This window comes from Cyphellophora attinorum (genome assembly GCF_001299255.1).
Source record: "Cyphellophora attinorum strain CBS 131958 chromosome Unknown Contig48, whole genome shotgun sequence".
Classification (NCBI taxonomy): Eukaryota; Fungi; Ascomycota; class Eurotiomycetes; order Chaetothyriales; family Cyphellophoraceae; genus Cyphellophora; species Cyphellophora attinorum.
In genome coordinates this window covers 27,508-44,590 of record NW_017253276.1, presented here as the reverse complement: position 1 = coordinate 44,590, position 17,083 = coordinate 27,508, and the positions used below count along the sequence as shown (strand labels likewise).

The 17,083-nt window shown below is 53.0% G+C and overlaps 5 protein-coding genes across 5 annotated transcripts; 2 read left to right on the top strand and 3 right to left on the bottom strand.

The window, feature by feature from the left end:
* Positions 1-855: 855 nt before the first annotated feature.
* Positions 856-3,012, top strand: AB675_2247 (uncharacterized protein; the record flags this gene model as incomplete). The annotated part of the gene is made up of 4 exons (XM_018142202.1): positions 856-917; positions 1,076-2,116; positions 2,161-2,604; positions 2,712-3,012. The coding sequence occupies 4 exons, from the start codon at positions 856-858 to the stop codon at positions 3,010-3,012; spliced, it is 1,848 nt and encodes a 615-aa protein (XP_017994859.1).
* Positions 3,013-3,188: 176 nt separating this feature from the next.
* AB675_2246 (Succinate--hydroxymethylglutarate CoA-transferase) lies at positions 3,189-4,532 on the bottom strand (the record flags this gene model as incomplete). Its single annotated transcript, XM_018142201.1, has 1 exon — positions 3,189-4,532. The coding sequence occupies one exon, from the start codon at positions 4,530-4,532 to the stop codon at positions 3,189-3,191; it is 1,344 nt and encodes a 447-aa protein (XP_017994820.1).
* A 1,917-nt stretch (positions 4,533-6,449) lies between these two features.
* AB675_2245 (uncharacterized protein) lies at positions 6,450-8,205 on the bottom strand (the record flags this gene model as incomplete). Its single annotated transcript, XM_018142200.1, has 3 exons — positions 6,450-7,197; positions 7,243-8,065; positions 8,118-8,205. The coding sequence occupies 3 exons, from the start codon at positions 8,203-8,205 to the stop codon at positions 6,450-6,452; spliced, it is 1,659 nt and encodes a 552-aa protein (XP_017994848.1).
* A 3,468-nt stretch (positions 8,206-11,673) lies between these two features.
* Positions 11,674-14,634, top strand: AB675_2244 (Positive regulator of purine utilization; the record flags this gene model as incomplete). Its single annotated transcript, XM_018142199.1, has 1 exon — positions 11,674-14,634. The coding sequence occupies one exon, from the start codon at positions 11,674-11,676 to the stop codon at positions 14,632-14,634; it is 2,961 nt and encodes a 986-aa protein (XP_017994853.1).
* A 280-nt stretch (positions 14,635-14,914) lies between these two features.
* Positions 14,915-15,681, bottom strand: AB675_2243 (uncharacterized protein; the record flags this gene model as incomplete). Its single annotated transcript, XM_018142198.1, has 2 exons — positions 14,915-14,983; positions 15,049-15,681. 2 exons carry the CDS (start codon positions 15,679-15,681, stop codon positions 14,915-14,917), a joined length of 702 nt encoding a protein of 233 aa, XP_017994839.1.
* Between the last annotated feature and the right edge of the window lie 1,402 nt (positions 15,682-17,083).

Here is a 17,083-nt window from a genome sequence, read left to right as displayed (position 1 = left end):
ACTGCCCTGAAAACCCCAACCTGGAAATCTTTTCATCACCCTCATCTTTTGCTCGAATCGTCGGCATCAAACCATGGCTTCAAGATCTTGCAAGTCTGAATGACTCCCACTCCAGAGCTTCGTCGTTTATCATGCTGTCGTTTGATTGACTGCCAGGCAGTAGCAGAGCTTTGTTGTTGACCTACACCATGACGCCGTCGTCCTCCCGACAGAGGCAGGTGAATGCTAAGCTGTTGCCATGAGATTGAGCAGTTGGGTATAAGCTCAGAATGCGTCAACCTATTGTCCGCTGATCGAGGCAGATGAACTCGCACATGGGAAAGGCATAGCTTCCTCGCAATGTCGTTGCTCTGGGATAACCGGTGAGTGTTAAGTCGAGCTCCAGTATTTGTTGGCTTGGTAGGTTGTGGGCTACAGCATAGCGGAATTCATGCGGCTCGTTGAGAATGTGACTCGAAGTTGCTGCAAGTCTCAACCTTTAAGCGAACAGCATTGTCATGATGGATGCGCAACTACCAACCGCGCGTCTTCGATCGATTTCGATGATATTTCTTCTTAGGTCGTGCACTTGCAAAAGTTCGCTCGACCAGAGGGGCGGCATCGAACGCGATACGCTGTTTTCCGCCCCCTGCATGGATGCAACCTCTGACCCCGGGGGTATACCCCAATGGCATCTTTCAGCCGCAGCCTAGTGCTGCTCGCAGGCGAGCCGGGTGGGAGGAGTGTATGTCGCGAGAGAGCGCCTTCACTGTGACGGGGCGTCGCCTAGTGACGACGGTGATTTTGTCGCAAGCGTGCTTCCGTCTAGATCTAGGACTGGACACATCTTCAGCCCGACGGTGTTCCTTCGTCAAGATGTCTGCGTTCGCCCGCAACTGGGTCAATGTACTCATGCGATGTATACAAGGCAAGGCTCAGTAGCGAATGTGTCTGGCTATCAACGCAGGAAGTCATCTGCAGCCAATGCTCGCTACCATCGTCAAGCTTCTATATCGTTGCAGCTCGATCAAGGCCAGCGACAAACTCAGCCGACAAGTCGCAAAGACTTCCTGCCCGCCACACTGACGGGTTATAGTCTCGAACAACAGTTTGATGTCCGTCCAACCTTGCCTCGGGCGGACACTGAGGGAGTGGATCCTCTATCGCATCGCGAGGAGCCACCGCCAAACCATCCTGCATCAACCCACGAGCCACATGATACTGGGCTTCAAGCCGAGCAACATTCACACGACACGCGCACTAGACGAGGCGCGGTCATCGAAGACGGGCTCCAGGATCAACCTAGCTTCCAACCGCCTCCTAGCGAGTCCGATTACGTGGAGGCAAAATCAGACCAGCACGCCAGACCCAGTCTGCCAGTCCTGAATGACCCCGAGTTAGCGCAAACAGAACTCAAGCGTGTGTTCACTGAGGCAAAGCATAACTCGAACTGGTTTGTCCTTCTGTGTCGTCGGCTACTGAGTCGATCGCCCATTGGCCACGGAGTCACCAACGGGTTGGGCTTCGCCGCTTCGTTGCCTACAGTCCTTGCCAGTGCCGCGCTGCACCACTATGACACAGGTTTCGAGCAGAACAAGGATTTGTACGTCCTGGAGTACACATACAGAGAGTTCCACTTGAGAGCTTCTAAATTGTGCCAATTTGACAATATCGGAAGCTTGAAGAAGCATCTGATCTCCACCACTCAGCCGTGTGATCTCCGACTCATATCGTGCAACAACAGAGAGTCACTGGATCACCTCGTGCACGACTTTGGCATCAATAACATCAGTCATGAGGGAGGTGAGAAGAGCGTGCGTGAATGGATGCGAGCAGACGCCAGCTCTCGTCGCGCTGCTGGTAAGGCCATGAAATGGAGGCCTTCTTATGACGACACAAGAAAGATGATATGCAGCGCTTTTGCGCTAGACTTTGGGAAAGTGCTCGTTCCGAATTCATCCAACTCCTGGAGCAGGAACAAGGAGGCAGACGCAGATCTTGCTGAAAGCACTCATCCACAGCGTGTTGCTGTGTACATGCAACGGAAAGCAGCTACTGTGACAACCAGCAACGCTGAGGCCGGAGGCCTCCGTGTCATGCCCAGTGGCACCACCGGTGCTTCACATCCATATGCCTTGTGCCCGACGATTGTGATCTCTGAGCTCTCAGCTACCGGAACAGTCGAAGTGTCGGTATCGACAAGCTCCGAGGCCTAGAGATCTCCAATTCAGATCCATCGGCCGCCATCTGTGAAGCTATGCAGTTCATCATCCTGCATGTCACAAGTGGTGTCTACCGCCTATGGAACCAGCAATTGCACCTCCTGGACGAGCCACACAGCGAGCTCGAAGATCATATATTCTCACAACCGTCGGATCCAAGCCGTGCGCGCGAAGTCTGGAGGATGTCGCAGCGCCTCCACGATATGTCCAAGCTGCTAGAGCGTCATAAGAGTATCATCGAATTTGTCCAAGACGACTTCTTGCCCTTCGCAGAACTGCCGTACGTGGAAGACGAAGCAAAGGAAGCAAAGTGGCTTGACCGAATCATCGAAGAATTTCAAGATCTCTCCGCGACAATCCGCGCCGACTATGTAGACACAATGGAGCGAATGATCGACCTCATGTACAAATCTGTCACGATTCGCGATTCACGGCAGTCTCTAGAGCTCAATGCAAGTCTATGGCGCCTTAGCTGGATTACTTTCATCTTTCTACCACTGACAGCTTGAGTGGCTTCTTCGGAATGAATGTTGACACCTTCCAGCCTGTGGCTCCGAGCATGAAGTGGTACTTCATCGCAGCAGCCCCACTACTGGTGTCGGTGGTCGCATTCTGGTTCAGTGTAAGGACTTTTGCGCCTGCGAGCAAGCGAGCAGATCTGGCGATGGAGATGACCGAGACAGCCGCGCCGTGGTCGACCAGGGCTGCGGCAAGCGGCAGACACGACGCCACAGGGCCAGGTGAGGATGGATCAGATTTCAGCAGTCGCAAGCACTGGCGTTGGCGGCCGGAAGGATGGGGAGGGTGGTGATAGTGTGTGTATCCATCTCTGAGACCTTTGTTCTCACCAATCTATTCCGCTCTAGCTTATGCCAAAATCGCACGGTCCACCAATCGACGACCTTCCACTTCGGTCTTTGGCGGGTCTCACTCCCAAATCATCTACCTGCTCTTTTCACGCCACAACTCCGTCCTCCCTCAGCGCTCTTACCTCCGCCTCTCCCATTCCCAGCAACTCCCCCAGCACCTCCCCTGTCCCCGCGCCCAGCTGGGCGGCGCACTCCTCACCCCGACCATTCCTTCCTTGCTATACTTCACGGGCGGACTCACCACCTTCATGCTCCCGCACGCCGCATGCTCCACCTCCGTCACCATTCCCCTTGCCTGACTGTGTTCTGACTCGAGCGTGGTCTTCACGTCGTTTATAGGCGCGTACGGCATGCCGCTGCCCTCGAAGATCTCAAGCCACTGAGCAGTGCTCTTCTGAGATGTAACGCTTTCGATCATCTGCTCCAAAACGTCCCTGTGCTGGACCCGTAAAGCGTTGGTGGTGAACCGCGCATCCTCCTTCCATTCCGGCTTCTCTATCCGATCGCAAAGGACGCCGTAAAGCCGGTCATTGCCGCCCCCAAGTAAGATGTCTCCGTCTGCGGTCTTGAAGCCCTTATAGGGCACGATGGAAGGATGTGCGGTACCCCACCTCCCTCCATCCTTCTTCCCGCTGATCAGCACAGAAGATGCGATGTTGGCGAGTGTAGCGGTCTGGCAGTCCGACAGCGCCACATCAACATGCTGTCCCTTCCTCTCTGGGTCCTGTCCTCGTGCGATCAGACTTGCCAAGATCGCGTTCGCAGTATACAACCCTGTCGTCAGATCCGTGACCGCAACACCGACCTTCACAGGCGGGCCATCTCGGGCGCCGGTAATGTGCATGAGGCCAAACTCAGCTTCAACCATAACGTCGTAGCCGGCGCGTTGCGAGTATGGGCCTGTTTGGCCGTAGCCAGTGATAGACGCGTAGATAAGGCTGGGATTGAGGGCGGACAGGGTGGCGTAGTCGAGGGAGTATTTCTTCAGCGCACCGGGGATGTAGTTTTCCACCAAGACGTCACAGTTCTTCACCAATTGATGCAATATCTCCACGCCCTTAGGGCTTTGGAAGGAGAGTCCCACAGACTTCTTGTTGCGGTTTACAGAGAGGAAGTAAGCAGATTCGCCGGGACCAGAACTGGAGGATGTGTCACTGTAGGTGGCATATGGAGGTCCCCAAGCGCGTGTGTCGTCGCCTCGGGTGGGGTGCTCGATCTTGATGATCTCGGCGCCCAAGTCGCCGAGCATTTGCGTGCAGTAGGGGCCCGCGAGTACTCGCGTCATGTCCAAGACACGAATGTTGGAGAGTGGGCCTTGATTGGAGGCTGGTGTGCTGTTGGTGGACTGGAAGCGGCATAGGAGGGACGACGGCTGACGGGATTGGTACTGGATCAGACGTGAGAAGGCATTGCAAGCTTGGCAGCGTTTTGCTGAACTGAAAATGGCTCTGCTGGGCGCCATAGTGTCGAATTGGGCTCAACTTGCTCGCTGAGAACTGTGGAGGCCTGGCGTTCGATCCGATCTATATCTGAGCCAGCCGAGACTTGCTTCAGTCAAGTCGTGGGCGTTCAGATGGCTTCGGATTCCACTTCTGCTGTCGTGATCGCTGCGGCTGAATAGATTTGCTCTGAGTCGATCGACTGCTAGGGTAACATGAAATCGTGAAGCGTTTTGTTGACCCCGATGGGCTCAAGACAGTGACCGTGGTTGTCCGGGGTCGTGAATTGCTCTCCACACCCGCTCTCTGACAACGAAGGCAAGTTTCCCCTGTCTAAAGTCTTGGCTTGAACCCCAGTTTCGAAGACCAAGTTGAGACCATATGAGACTTGAATGCCGAAAGGGTCTAGGCCCCTTCTTTGGCCTTCTCACCTGTCGAGTATGAGGTGCCTCGACCAGCTCGGGAGGCCAGTACCGTTGAAGAGCTCGGTATAGGGTTGTATCTCACGCAAGCTCGAGTCCTGTAAGCTCGAGAAGTCAACCTTAGGTTCGCGTGCTTGAGCATACCGGAGTGGTAGAAAGTTTCTCCAACTTCGTGCACAATATGCCAAGAACCTCGGTCATTGTGAACGAAGAACTAAGTTCGAGACCGGATGACTGCAGTGGCACCACGGCGGACGCGGGGCAGAGTGGGATGACCCTAGCGAGGGAAGAGCAGTCGCGAAAGCCACCTACTACGTTGCCTGTCGTTGCTGATGCTCGCTCGCCGCCCTACACAGATATTGCATTCGATGTCGTCGGCGTCCTTCGACTATCGTAATCTCAACGTGCAAGCCGATTAGTGATCAACTTCCAGACCACGCTGAGCGTGAAGGCGTCGAAGCCTTCCGTAGCGCGCTCCTGGGCAGCTGACGACGCCGATCTCAGAATTGATACGTCAAAGTAAACGCTCGGACACTCGACTTCGTAAAATCTATCAACCGCGCATACGAGATCGAATTGACAGTTCCGGCTGTCATCATGACATCAGCTTAGACATAGACATCACTCGTTTGGGCAGTGCGAACCAGGCCGGGGCTTCCGCGCGATCTTGTGAGTGTAGAGGCATGCAAGATGACTTGGTCCTCCTTGATATGCTTGGGTACGGTAGTAAGCGGCCGGGGCCGGGGCCAGGAACAGGAACAAGAACAAGAATATCCGGCGAGGTTTGCTTCCAGCCTTCCAAGCATGAAGGCATGCGAATCTCGGGCTTCATGTACTTTGTCAAGGACAAGGGCAGAAGATAGCTCTGTGAGCACATGCCGTTCGTGGATGTGATGGAATTTTCAATTCATCTGTCCTCTTTCTCGTTCCCCTGAGGGAGGTCTAAGCGATCGTCTTTCCACCACTGCCTCTCGCTCTTCATATCAATATCCTACACAGACGGGCTTCTCCTCTTGATGCAAGAGACTTGCCTTTCCTCCTGCCGAGAACCAATAGCAACAGTACTGTACATGTGCCTCCAGTGTACCGCCCAGCGCACTTCTCAAAATGTTGATGAAATCGCGATAAAAGCAGTCTTCAGTTGGACAAGATGTCCGCGAGGGTATCTTTGGATACAAATAGCCTTCCCATAGCAGAACGTTAATGCAGTGCGAGATCCATCTCGAATGTTGTTGAGAGAAACGCCCAGTGAAAGCTTCCAGCTTTCTTGACCGAGCCGTTGAGAACCATTTTCTTCGCATTACTCCCCCTATCCTTTTTCCAGAAGTGACAGCAAATGGTCTTTTCGTTGTTGATTGTTTGTATAGTTTTGATTTTTGGTATAAGTGACAGGTTGCCCTGATTTTGTAGAGATCTTTTCGCTTTTTTTGGTACAGATGATTTGCAGTCGCTTCAAATATTCGTGAATGTGCCGATTGTGAGAATTTCGACAAAATGGCGGGATTCGTGTCCGTTATGTTATAATAACGACTTTGGCGTGTCATCGCTGGTGACGGATTCGACTAGCGTTTTCGAGTCGTCGAAATCGGCATTCAGCGTGAGAAGACCTTCTTGTTGAGCTCCAGGCTCCTCTTCGTCAGTCTGAGGGGTGGCATGAATAAGAGGTTCGCACAGCGGTTGCTCTTCATCTTCTTGTTCATGGATGCAGAAGCTTTCGAGGGCTCCAAAGGCACAGACGAGGCCGCCTGCCCACCATGCGAGGCCATTGCAGCCAAATTTCAGTCCAAGGGCGTGGATGCCGCCTGAGACAGTTGGTCCCAATGCCCTGGATAGGCAAGCAGTTGAGGCAGCGACTCCGTTGATCGAGCCAAGAACCGATTTTGATGGTGCGGCATTGGCAAGCAGGATGGCATTCGAAGGAAATGCGACTGTGTGGAAGGTCATCTTAGTGAGCAGGGCCATGTAGATGCCAACAGTCTGAAGTCGTTCGGGGAGGAGAACGAGGTATGGGACGACAAAGTAGAGGAAAGGCCAGATGACCATGACCAGTCGAAATGCCGATAGCGTTCCAAGGCGGCGGATGAGGAAGGGAAAGAGCCACAGTTGAGCGATCATCGAATAGACGCCTTGCACCGCCATCATGAATCCAATGGCTTTCGTCGACAATGCGAAACCGCCCGAGAACAGAAATGGTAGACGTGGCTCGGTTTCCGACTTGGCTTCTGACAGGAAGATTGGCATGAGTGAGTCGAAGGAGACGCTGTGACTGCATACTGTTAGCGAAGTTCGGAACTCTCAGGGAAACACTCACTATGCCAAAATTCCGTATCCAACGATAATCAAAATCACTTGCTTGTTGAATACAGCTACCGGCCTGGTCATCTTCTCAGGTGATCCAGTTTCGACATCGTCGACCAGAAGCTCTAGCTCTTGCTTGCTTTCCACTGCGTCGGATTCGTAGATCCGGGTCGTTTCGATTCCAAACAACCTGTAGAGTATTTTGTCGCCAAGCTCGATGCCAACATCACGACGAGTCCTCCTTTTCGCATGGGTCTCTTCTAGAAAGAGCGCACCAGTTGTAATTCCAAGAATGAGGATGCCCACTGAGACCAAATTTGGCAGTAGGAAAGGGTATTTGTCAAAGATCGTTCCTTTGGAGAAAAGCCATGGATATGCCTCGCAGGGCATGGCAAGTGCGCCGCCCATGGCAGGACCGATTATCGAGCCGAGACACCATACGAAGGGCATAATGGAGTAAGCTCTTGGTTGATGCTCCTTCTTGGTGACAAGCTCGGCGACTGTGGTCTGTAGAACTCCAACATTGCCGTTCAGAAGGCCGCCAAGTGCTCGCGACATTATAGCCATGGGCAGCGATTTCGAGAAGCCGAACGAAATCATACTGAGCGCTGTTCCTATCAAGCCCATGACTAGCACAGGTTTGCGACCGATCCTGTCGGATACACGACCCCAGACCATTCCAGTGGAGAACTCGGCGAACGCGAACGCAGTGATGAGCATGCCAGCATACATTGACGTTTGATTTTCATTGTTGGCGATATCGAAGGATTCAATCATTCGGTATGCGTAGGGAAATATTGACATGAACGCAATGGGCTCGCATATCCGACAAAGTGCTGCAGTCTCGTGTTAGGATTTCGGCGCTAGATCTTGGGCCGCATGACGTACCGAGCACAAATAATTGTTTTGTGGGAAAGCTGTCGTCGGCATTGTGTGGCCTGAGCCTCGAGTTGTAGAACCTTAAGATGGCCTTCATGTTTGTCGAGGCAGAGAAAGAGGAGGGTGAGGAAGAGGTGTGAGATGGGAAGAAGGGACGGCGGTGAGCGTAATACTAGCAATAAAAGAAGGGGGAAAGACGAGGCGCGGGATGATTGTGAATATGTGATTGCATCTGGAGTGCAAGGCCATATCCCGGCATACAAGATCCGCAAGGGAGAAGGAAAAAGACGGTCAGGTTTATTTTAAAGGCGAAATAGAACCCATTCTCGCGGACCACGGCGAGCCAAACTTACCTCGCGCGGATGAGAGATGGTTAGACGGGAGATGCGCGTAACTGGTGACATCCGTGACGCTTGCCCAGGACAAGCGAGACGTGGTCGCCCCATTTTGAACACTAGGCAACTCTGGCCGGGGTTTCCGCTTTGCTCAGCCGTTGTGAATTGTCTAAAGTGGGAACCGGTACTGGCTGTTGGACGAAAACCGAGCACAATTGTCCGCGCAAGTCTGACAAGGATGTCGAATCAGAATGTGATAGAATTATTGTTCGCATGCGAAGTTGCGGAGTGGTGGCATTATCTTCGTATTGATCATCCAGCAAGCGGAACTCACCCTGGAACCGCAGGACTGGTACTCAATCCTAGTCTTATCGATTGCCCTAGGATCAGGATCACTGGGCGGAAGGGGTAACGATTGGGCAGGTAAACCTTCTACCCCTGACCAAAACATTAGCTCGTCAGCTAGGAACAGATATCCTTGTCTTCCGCGAATATCGGATGAAAAAAGCCAGCCCATGTTCGCTCATGGAAGCCTTCTGACAGGCTTCCACAAGCACCCACCTTTCTGACGATAGCGCAGCCGCCTCAGCCCACGAAGCAAAATGAAACTTGAGCGCTTTTCGAAATTTCGACATCACACAGTTTCGGCGGCAGGCGGGCCCAAAGCTGGCCTGCAGACATCGATCTCCAATGTTCATCCCAAGGGCGGTGAAAAGAGCGGTCTTGCATAGTGCCCCGCTGCAGCCAACCAGAGTTTATCGTCTTGCTGGCCTTGGAAAGTCGGGCAGCTGACCTCTGATTTTCTGCTGACAGAGAAAGCAAGGGGCGAGAGGAAAGCTCCGAGGCGAGCTTCGTAGGGAACTTGACGGATGCTAGGAAAGGCAAGGTGTGCTTTTGCCATGTGATGACGCTGACGAATCGGACCTCACCTCGAAACTGGTACAAAACATCGGAGGAGGTCCAGGTGGAGCGAGCGCTGTACCATGGCTCCATAGCGCCCCCTGATTCATCACACAAGCAGTAACGCGTCAAACCCGTCCCCCGTCCCGCCTTCTTCGTAAAAAGGCTCCCGGGGACACGGTTTGGCTTTGCCGCCGCGGACTCAGCCCACAGACACTAAAGTTGAGATTGCCGAATTTCACACCTCGAAATTCAGCTTCCGAACTTCAAGTCTCTGCAACTCTCCATGACTCTGCGGCGGTGTGGATAGCAAACATCGGTGCAGTGGAGGCTCCATATTACCCATGCTACACCCAGTCTCGAGTCCACCTCAGCGCATCAATGCTGCTGTCAAAGGCTGCCAAAGCTTGCTTGGATCCGAGTATCAACTTCTAAAGAATGCATCAGAGTCATTGCTGTGGCTTGTAGAGCAAGCTGCTTTGCAACAAGGCAAACGCCCGAGTCGAACCGAGCTTATGCAATGAGGCAGCTGACATGCGACGTGGTCGCTGTTGCCCAAGCCTAATACTGCTGTGCAACACCAACGTATCCTCTGACAGGTCAGAGCCGCTGCAACTATAGCCTGTCTCGACACGGCCCGCATGCTGTGTGCCCTTCGAGACATGACGGCCTGCCAGTTCGCATCTAGCTGCTTGCGATTGCATAGTCTAGATTGCACGCCTTGGTACGGTTGCGCAGCTCAACGGCTTAACACCCATGTTGGAAGCTTTCGGACGAACTGCATAACCCAGATCTAGACGGTCGGCAGTCAAATATGCAGGCTTACCGACGTCACCGACAGCCATATATTTAGCTTTGATTCGCTGGGGTGGCTGCAATTTGTCCTGCATTCGTCGTTGAACTGCCTATTCTTACTTCAAGAATCGAAGGGAGCATCCCTTACTTGCAGATACTTCTATGCACATGCCGGCAGAACACACTCTGCTTTCACACCATCAACGATTTGATCGTGACGTGCTTGTGCGCCCAACGCAAGACAAGGACTGCTTCAGTTTGGCAATCATCGCCTAGCGATGTGTTGGCCGGTCATGTGCACAATCAGCGGTGTATAACATTGGCTAGTGGCTTCCCGGAGGCCACTAAAGACTCTCTGGTCTGCCGCTCCTGCGCTAATGGCATGGCCAGCATTTTGCAAACGACGCTCAATCGCTAGACTGATGAGACTGTCTTGTGAGTGGACGCTTTGTCGTTGTGGTCTTCGACGAGGTCTCAAGATGGTGGTCGCGACCCTAAGGGAGAGCAGTGCTCAGCAGCGATACTGTAATTTGAGCCACTCGCTTAATGCCAAGTCATGTCAGGCAGTGACATTTGACATCCAATCTAATGCAGCGTTAATCGATCGACATGCCAGATAGTGGCATGAGTTTGTTTCTTTGATTGAGCCGAAGTGACTCACCGCCCTGATGGCGATTGCGACGCAGCGTTGGCCATGCAACCTTGACAAAATCTCTCCTGGACGATTTGAGTTGGACTTCTGCTGAGATTATTGATAGCAGAAGTCTCTACTGGCACGTTCAAGCGCGTCTCGGCTGCTTCGGCGAGCAATGCCACGTGTTGTGTTGCTTGGCACAATGATCCCACTGTTGCTCAAAGTCGGGTTAGACGACACCCTGAGCAAGCACTGGCAGCGATCTATTCTTCATGGTCTCGGACGGCTCAGAGCATATGCCGTCCAAGCAAGAGTTCATCGAAATGGCCAGAATGGTTCGAGAGCCGAGCTGCAGTGCTCTCTGCCGCTGTCCGTACCCCTCTGCAGCAAGCTTGTGCTTGTGCAAGCAGGATCGGTCGCGTCTGACCCGTTGAAGATCTACCCTGACGCTGTAGCTCATCAGCGAGAGCTCGAGTAAGTGGCGTTGTCGGCGATTGGTCGGCCCTAGATTCTGGGACTGTGAAGAGCATAATGTCTTGTGCAAAGAACGAATCCAGACTGAAGGCACTGGCACGGCGCAAAGGCAAACCTGCGTGCTTGACATCTTTACGGTGGGTGAGTAAAACCAGAGACGAGACTACTAGTAGCGGGCTTTAGCTTGCTATCAGCAACTTCTGCATTGAGAAGCCTGACAGAAAGAAAAGATACGGCAGATAACGGTGCACATCTCGCCAATAATTCGCGTATCTATTGGACGCGAGCCGACGAGCTGTCAATTGTATGCCTAAGTCAATGCTTTGAATGATACTGTGACTCTGAGGCATGCTTCGATGCTTCCGTGTAACATTGCTCCCCGGGAGGTATTTTGAAGTCGTACCATCCATGGCCGGGGAGATACTTCATGACCTCGACAACCACTTCCTCCCCGATTGCGGGCCAGAAACGAGCTTATCAGGACGAGGCTGTCGATGACGGTCTGAGTAATGAAGCAGCGTCTGGAAGTACTCCTCCTCAGGCTGCGTCTGCTGCCACGTCGGCGTTCAGGAACGTGTCGGCGTGCAATCGCTGCCGACAGAGGAAGAACCGCTGCGATGCACGGCTACCGTCCTGTACAACGTGTGAGAAAGCAAACGCGCGATGTATTGGGTACGATCCCATAACGAAACGAGAAATTCCACGCAGCTATGTCTACTTCCTCGAGACTCGGCTGGACTACTTCGAGTCGTTACTCAAGAAGAACAACATAAGCTACGAGGTGGATGCTGTGTACAACGCAGACTCGCAAGTGCTTCCAGAATCCACTGGAGCCTCACAAAGCTCTGTGCCGGATTCAAAGAGATCAGTCGCCGAGCGCCGGAATGGCACACTCAAAGCAGCGAGCGACGAGAAAGACAAAATTGAAAGACTGGTCTCTAACATCGGCATGGTCTCGGTTCAGGGTGCATCTGATTCGCGGTTCTTAGGCAGTGTCTCTGGAATTTCCTTTGCTCGAGTTGTACTGTCTGCCGTCAAGTCGTCTGTATCTGGCAGTTCCTCGGAGCGGACCAGTAAAGCACCCCGAGGAAACACTAACAGCTCTGCGGGAAGCTCGATGGGTAGTTCAATGAGAGACACATACTTTGGCCTTGCAACGAAGCCGGCCTTCAAGGAAGCACCATTTCCGGATCGGCCACTAGCTGACAAGCTGGTCAACCTGTACTTCGAATACGCGAATCCGCAGATCCCGATCCTTCATCGAGGTGAATTCGAGAACATGCTTCAACACGCCTATTCCGTCGAGCCTACGATGCGAAGCTCACGCGAGCTCTATCTACTCAACATTGTCTTCGCTGTGGGAGCAGGGGTCATATGGGGTTCCTCAGACCAGCAACATTCCGATGGTCTCAGTCGGCATGAATCTGCGACTAAGCGAGCAAAGTTGTCGAGCCAACAAGCTCAGCCGGAAGAGTATCACGCTTCTGCCATTGTACACTTGGGTGTCTTTCTCAGCTCAGCCCCGACGGAAACTGCTGAGCGTTCTGGTGGTGACTTGGAGGAGTTGCAGGCAGTCTTACTGCTCGCCGCGTTTGCATTGCTGCGCCCTGTGGCACCCGGACTTTGGTATATTGTCGGTGTTGCTATGCGGCTGGCGGTCGATCTTGGTCTTCATTACGAAGATGGCTCAGACATCGAAGAAATGCAACAGAAGTCCGACGATGTTCTGAGCTCACGCGAAAAGGGCCGAAGGCAGTGGACACGTGATTTCCGCCGACGACTATGGTGGTGTACCTATAACATGGACCGACTTGTGAGCACGTGTGTGGGCCGGCCATTCGGTATAACAGATCAGGTTGTGACAACCGCATTTCCATCTCTGCTCGAAGATAAATATATTTCGCGTACAGGAGGACTCCAGACTGTTGTATCATTCGAAGAGCCGTCCTACAAGCGCGTGGCTCATCACTACCTCAAACTTCGCTTATTGCAGTCAGAAATTTTGCAGGTGTTGCAATACCAACAAGCACAACAGGTCCGCCACAAGCGACGCAGATTCCAAGATGAGCCTGTCGACACCTCAATTTTATCCCCATATCTTTCTCAGCATTCGTCGTTCCGGTCGTGGCGTCAGAATATTGACCAGAGGCTCTACGAATGGAAGGAATCCGCCCCGTCACAGGTCTCGACAGGCGTGAGCTTCGATCGTAAGTTTCTGGAGCTCAACTACTGGCAGGCAGTAATAATGCTCTACCGGCAATCGCTCGCTGTGCCCGCTGCCTTTGCGAACGAAATGAGTCCAACAGAAGAAGTCTCAAGTCCTGGCGGCACTCTTCTGGAGGAGAAAGAGGATGAGGATGTCATATTCCTAAAGTGTGCAGAGGCTGGCCAAAATACGCTGAAACTATACCGACAACTCCATCGTCAACGTTTGGTGAATTACACTTATCTCGCAACCCACCATCTTTTCATGGCAGGCATATCTTTCCTCTACGCTGTGTGGCACTCTCCAGCGGTGCGAAACAGGCTGACACTGGACTCATTCGACTTCACAGTTCTTGCCGCGACATCCGTACTGGGGGATCTCATGGAGAAGTGTCCGCCTGCAGAGGCTTGTCGCGACGCTTTCGAGCGCATGAGCAAAGCGACCGTGCAGATGTGCTTGTCGACGCCAGGTTTTGGCTTCTCCAAAGACGGCAGTGCTCGAACGTCAGTAAAACGCGAACCTAGCTTCTCCGAGCCACTGTTGATGGAGGGTCTCGCGCGAACAATATCGGGTAAGGAGTACGCGCCGATCGCCCCAAAGCCTGTCATTGCGAAGAGACCTCCACCCAAGTTCGACATGGACCTTCGACAATTATTCCCAGAGGAAATAGACGTGGGACCACGCCCTTCTGCTGCTGTGCCCAAGAAGTCGAAGCAACGCGGGACAGACTTCACACGGTCTCAAGCCCCCCTAGCAAACTCGACTAGCACTGAATGGCGTCAGGCCGCATCTCTGCCCCAGGCTGCTATGGCCCAGAACAGCGTGCCCAATGTATCACCCACCTTTTCGTCTCGGCAAGCGCCGGTCCCATCACCCTCGTTGTCGGAACCGAGTTTTCAACCAGAGCAGAACTACGACATCATGAATTATTCAGTCACGTCGTCCTCGGCCTTGCCAGAGGATCTGGACTATATGAATAATAGCTACGACTTCACAGCCATCAACGATCAAGGCTCACCATTAGGCGCACTGGATCTGGGATTTGGACCAGGTGTCATGGGGTTTGACTACAGCCATGACTGGAGCGATGGACAACAGTACGATCTGTTTGATGGCTTCTTCTTTGGCAACAATGCAGGCGGCAATGGTGACTACATGAGCGGACCGAGTGACCTAGGATGAGCTCGTTCAGATCGAGCCACATCACTTTTGCTTTCGAGTCCTAACACCTCCCGGTGATTTCGATGAGGGTGTCGAAAAGAATTTGCGGTCATGCGGTATTAATATTAGCTATGGTCATGGCTTTTATACAGATTTTACATCGTAAGATCAACAGCTGGACATCAATACCTATACACGAGTACTGTTGATGTGCTGCCACTTGACATGGAACAAGTCTTGGTTGCTATACAACAGATGCCTCAACGACTGCTGCACCCCGTTCCGCCTACACTTCCTGGTTTCATGGCCCGTATACGAAGGCCGACATATCCGGCTGTGTCGGGAATCCACCCTGCAAGGTAGCCGGACCCTGCAACTCAGGTTAGTACTGGCAGGAGTACATGTGTGATCAAGGCACTGGGCGCTGTTACTCACCATACGAACCAAGTTACGGTTGGTGATCTTCCACGTTCCATCTGCCTGCTTGGCCCACACGTCTTGATATTGCGCGTTGTCAACAAGCACGCGATCCGGCCCTACTGGGTTCTGTATTCCGGTATACGGGTCAAAGTAGTGACTGGCTTGGAAGTATGTGACCGAGACAGCGGTCGTTGCGCTGCAGATGTGGATATACTGTGTGCCGAGATGGTGCTGAGTCGACGCGAACGATTCCAGACCCGGAGCGAGAGCTTGGATCACCGCGTCCACGCCGTTGAGTACGCCGATCGGGTCAGAGTAATTGGCCCGGACCTTGGGAACGAAGACTTTACGAAGTGCTTCGAAAGCTTTGCCGTCGATCGCAAGAGCGTACAAAGCGGCGGTTTGCCGGATGGCCTCGATGGCGTAGAGATCCGTGGGCTTGGGAGCAGGGAAGTTCTCCGCTAGGAACTTGAAGCTCACAGGGCCTGGCGCGAGCTTGGGGCACGTGGTGGGTGGTGTAGGCGCATCTGGCGGTGCTGGGATCATTGCAGCCAAGGTCGTGACATTGCCCACGCTTTCAGCTGATTGAGGGAGGGCAGAGACCAAAGTTGTGGCCAACGCCACAGCTGTCGTAATGCTGAAACGCATTCTGGATGCTGGAATGTCGATCTATCTGGCTTGTGAAATGCTAAGATGTGATGTGGCTTTGGAAGCGACAATGCGATGAACGTGGCGAATCAAAGCGCGAGAAATGTTCCAAGGAGTGGACGCGGAGCTAATGCTCGGCAAAAGAGAGCGAGGCTTAAGGAGAGTACTGCTGAATGCAAATTCAAAAGAGGGTTTATGTTCAGAATGGAGGGAGAAGGGAGGAAAGATACGCAGCAATATTGGGAGATGCTCGCGATATACCTGTCTATTCCTTCGCCGCCAAACGACTCATTTCCCCTCAACACTAGTGGCCCCAATTGCTGGAGTATGCAACGGTGAGGTGCTACAACTGCATTTTGGCTAAAGCAATGTATCTACACTATCGACACCACATGGTCCAATATTCGGGGATTTCGCCCGTCAGTTTCCCTCCACTGCGAGACGTTCTTGAGTTCCAGAACAGTTCGGGCACCCCTCAGAGAGAGAGAGTGCTTGCAATTTCCTTGGGCCACCAGCTCTCACTGCACCTGCAGTTAGGCTAGAATATTGCTGATCTCGGTTGCTGGGGACCCTACTGTAATCGTGAGACAGTGGAGCCCGCTCAATGTCACTCCAACGCATGCCAAGAGTCGTTCGTCCCGAGGCGATGGGGAAGGTGGGACCTCCATTGGTACTCGAACCCAACAAGACTGTCAATTTGCTTGTAGCTTTCCTCTTCGATCACAGACTTGTACGCTCGCTTCCGTCGTGAGCCAAATCGTGGACGACAAGTATCATGACAGAAATCCGTCCTCCACGAACAGCAGTGAACAGCGAGCATGCATTCGTGCGAAATCCGCAAACCCTGCTCTCGTCAAATTTCTTGGACTTCGACCACGTTTTTCGTTTCGCTACGAAGCGTGCCACTGTGGTAGGAACCCCTTTCGACCTGGTACGCCGGGATGAGGCCGAATTCAATACCGACATCCTCAGCTACCTCGATCTCGGAATCACAACCGATCAAGCTTGGTCACTGACACGCAGGCTCTGTCCTGGGTATGCCATAACCAGTATCCGGGGCAGCGTGCACTGATGGTCTGTCACCAGTCCGCTAGAGGTGTACGAGCGACTCTAATGAAGTGTGTCTGATGTAGTGGACATGATTGTGGTAGGTCAGAGGATGAAGACTTACAGCACGGCCACCGCAGAGGCCGCAGACGTTTTCGAAATCACCTGCTGACTGCTTTGGTCCCGGACTCCCGGCCCAACTACCATGCTGAAACATCCAGTTCCTGTCAAGCTCCGGTCCTTATAACAAGCATGTGTCCTATCATGCAGGTACCACCGGACTTCATAAGCGAAACCCAGGCGGGTGTTTGATTCGATGCCAGAAACATGTTTCTGCATAAGAGCCCAGAGCGAT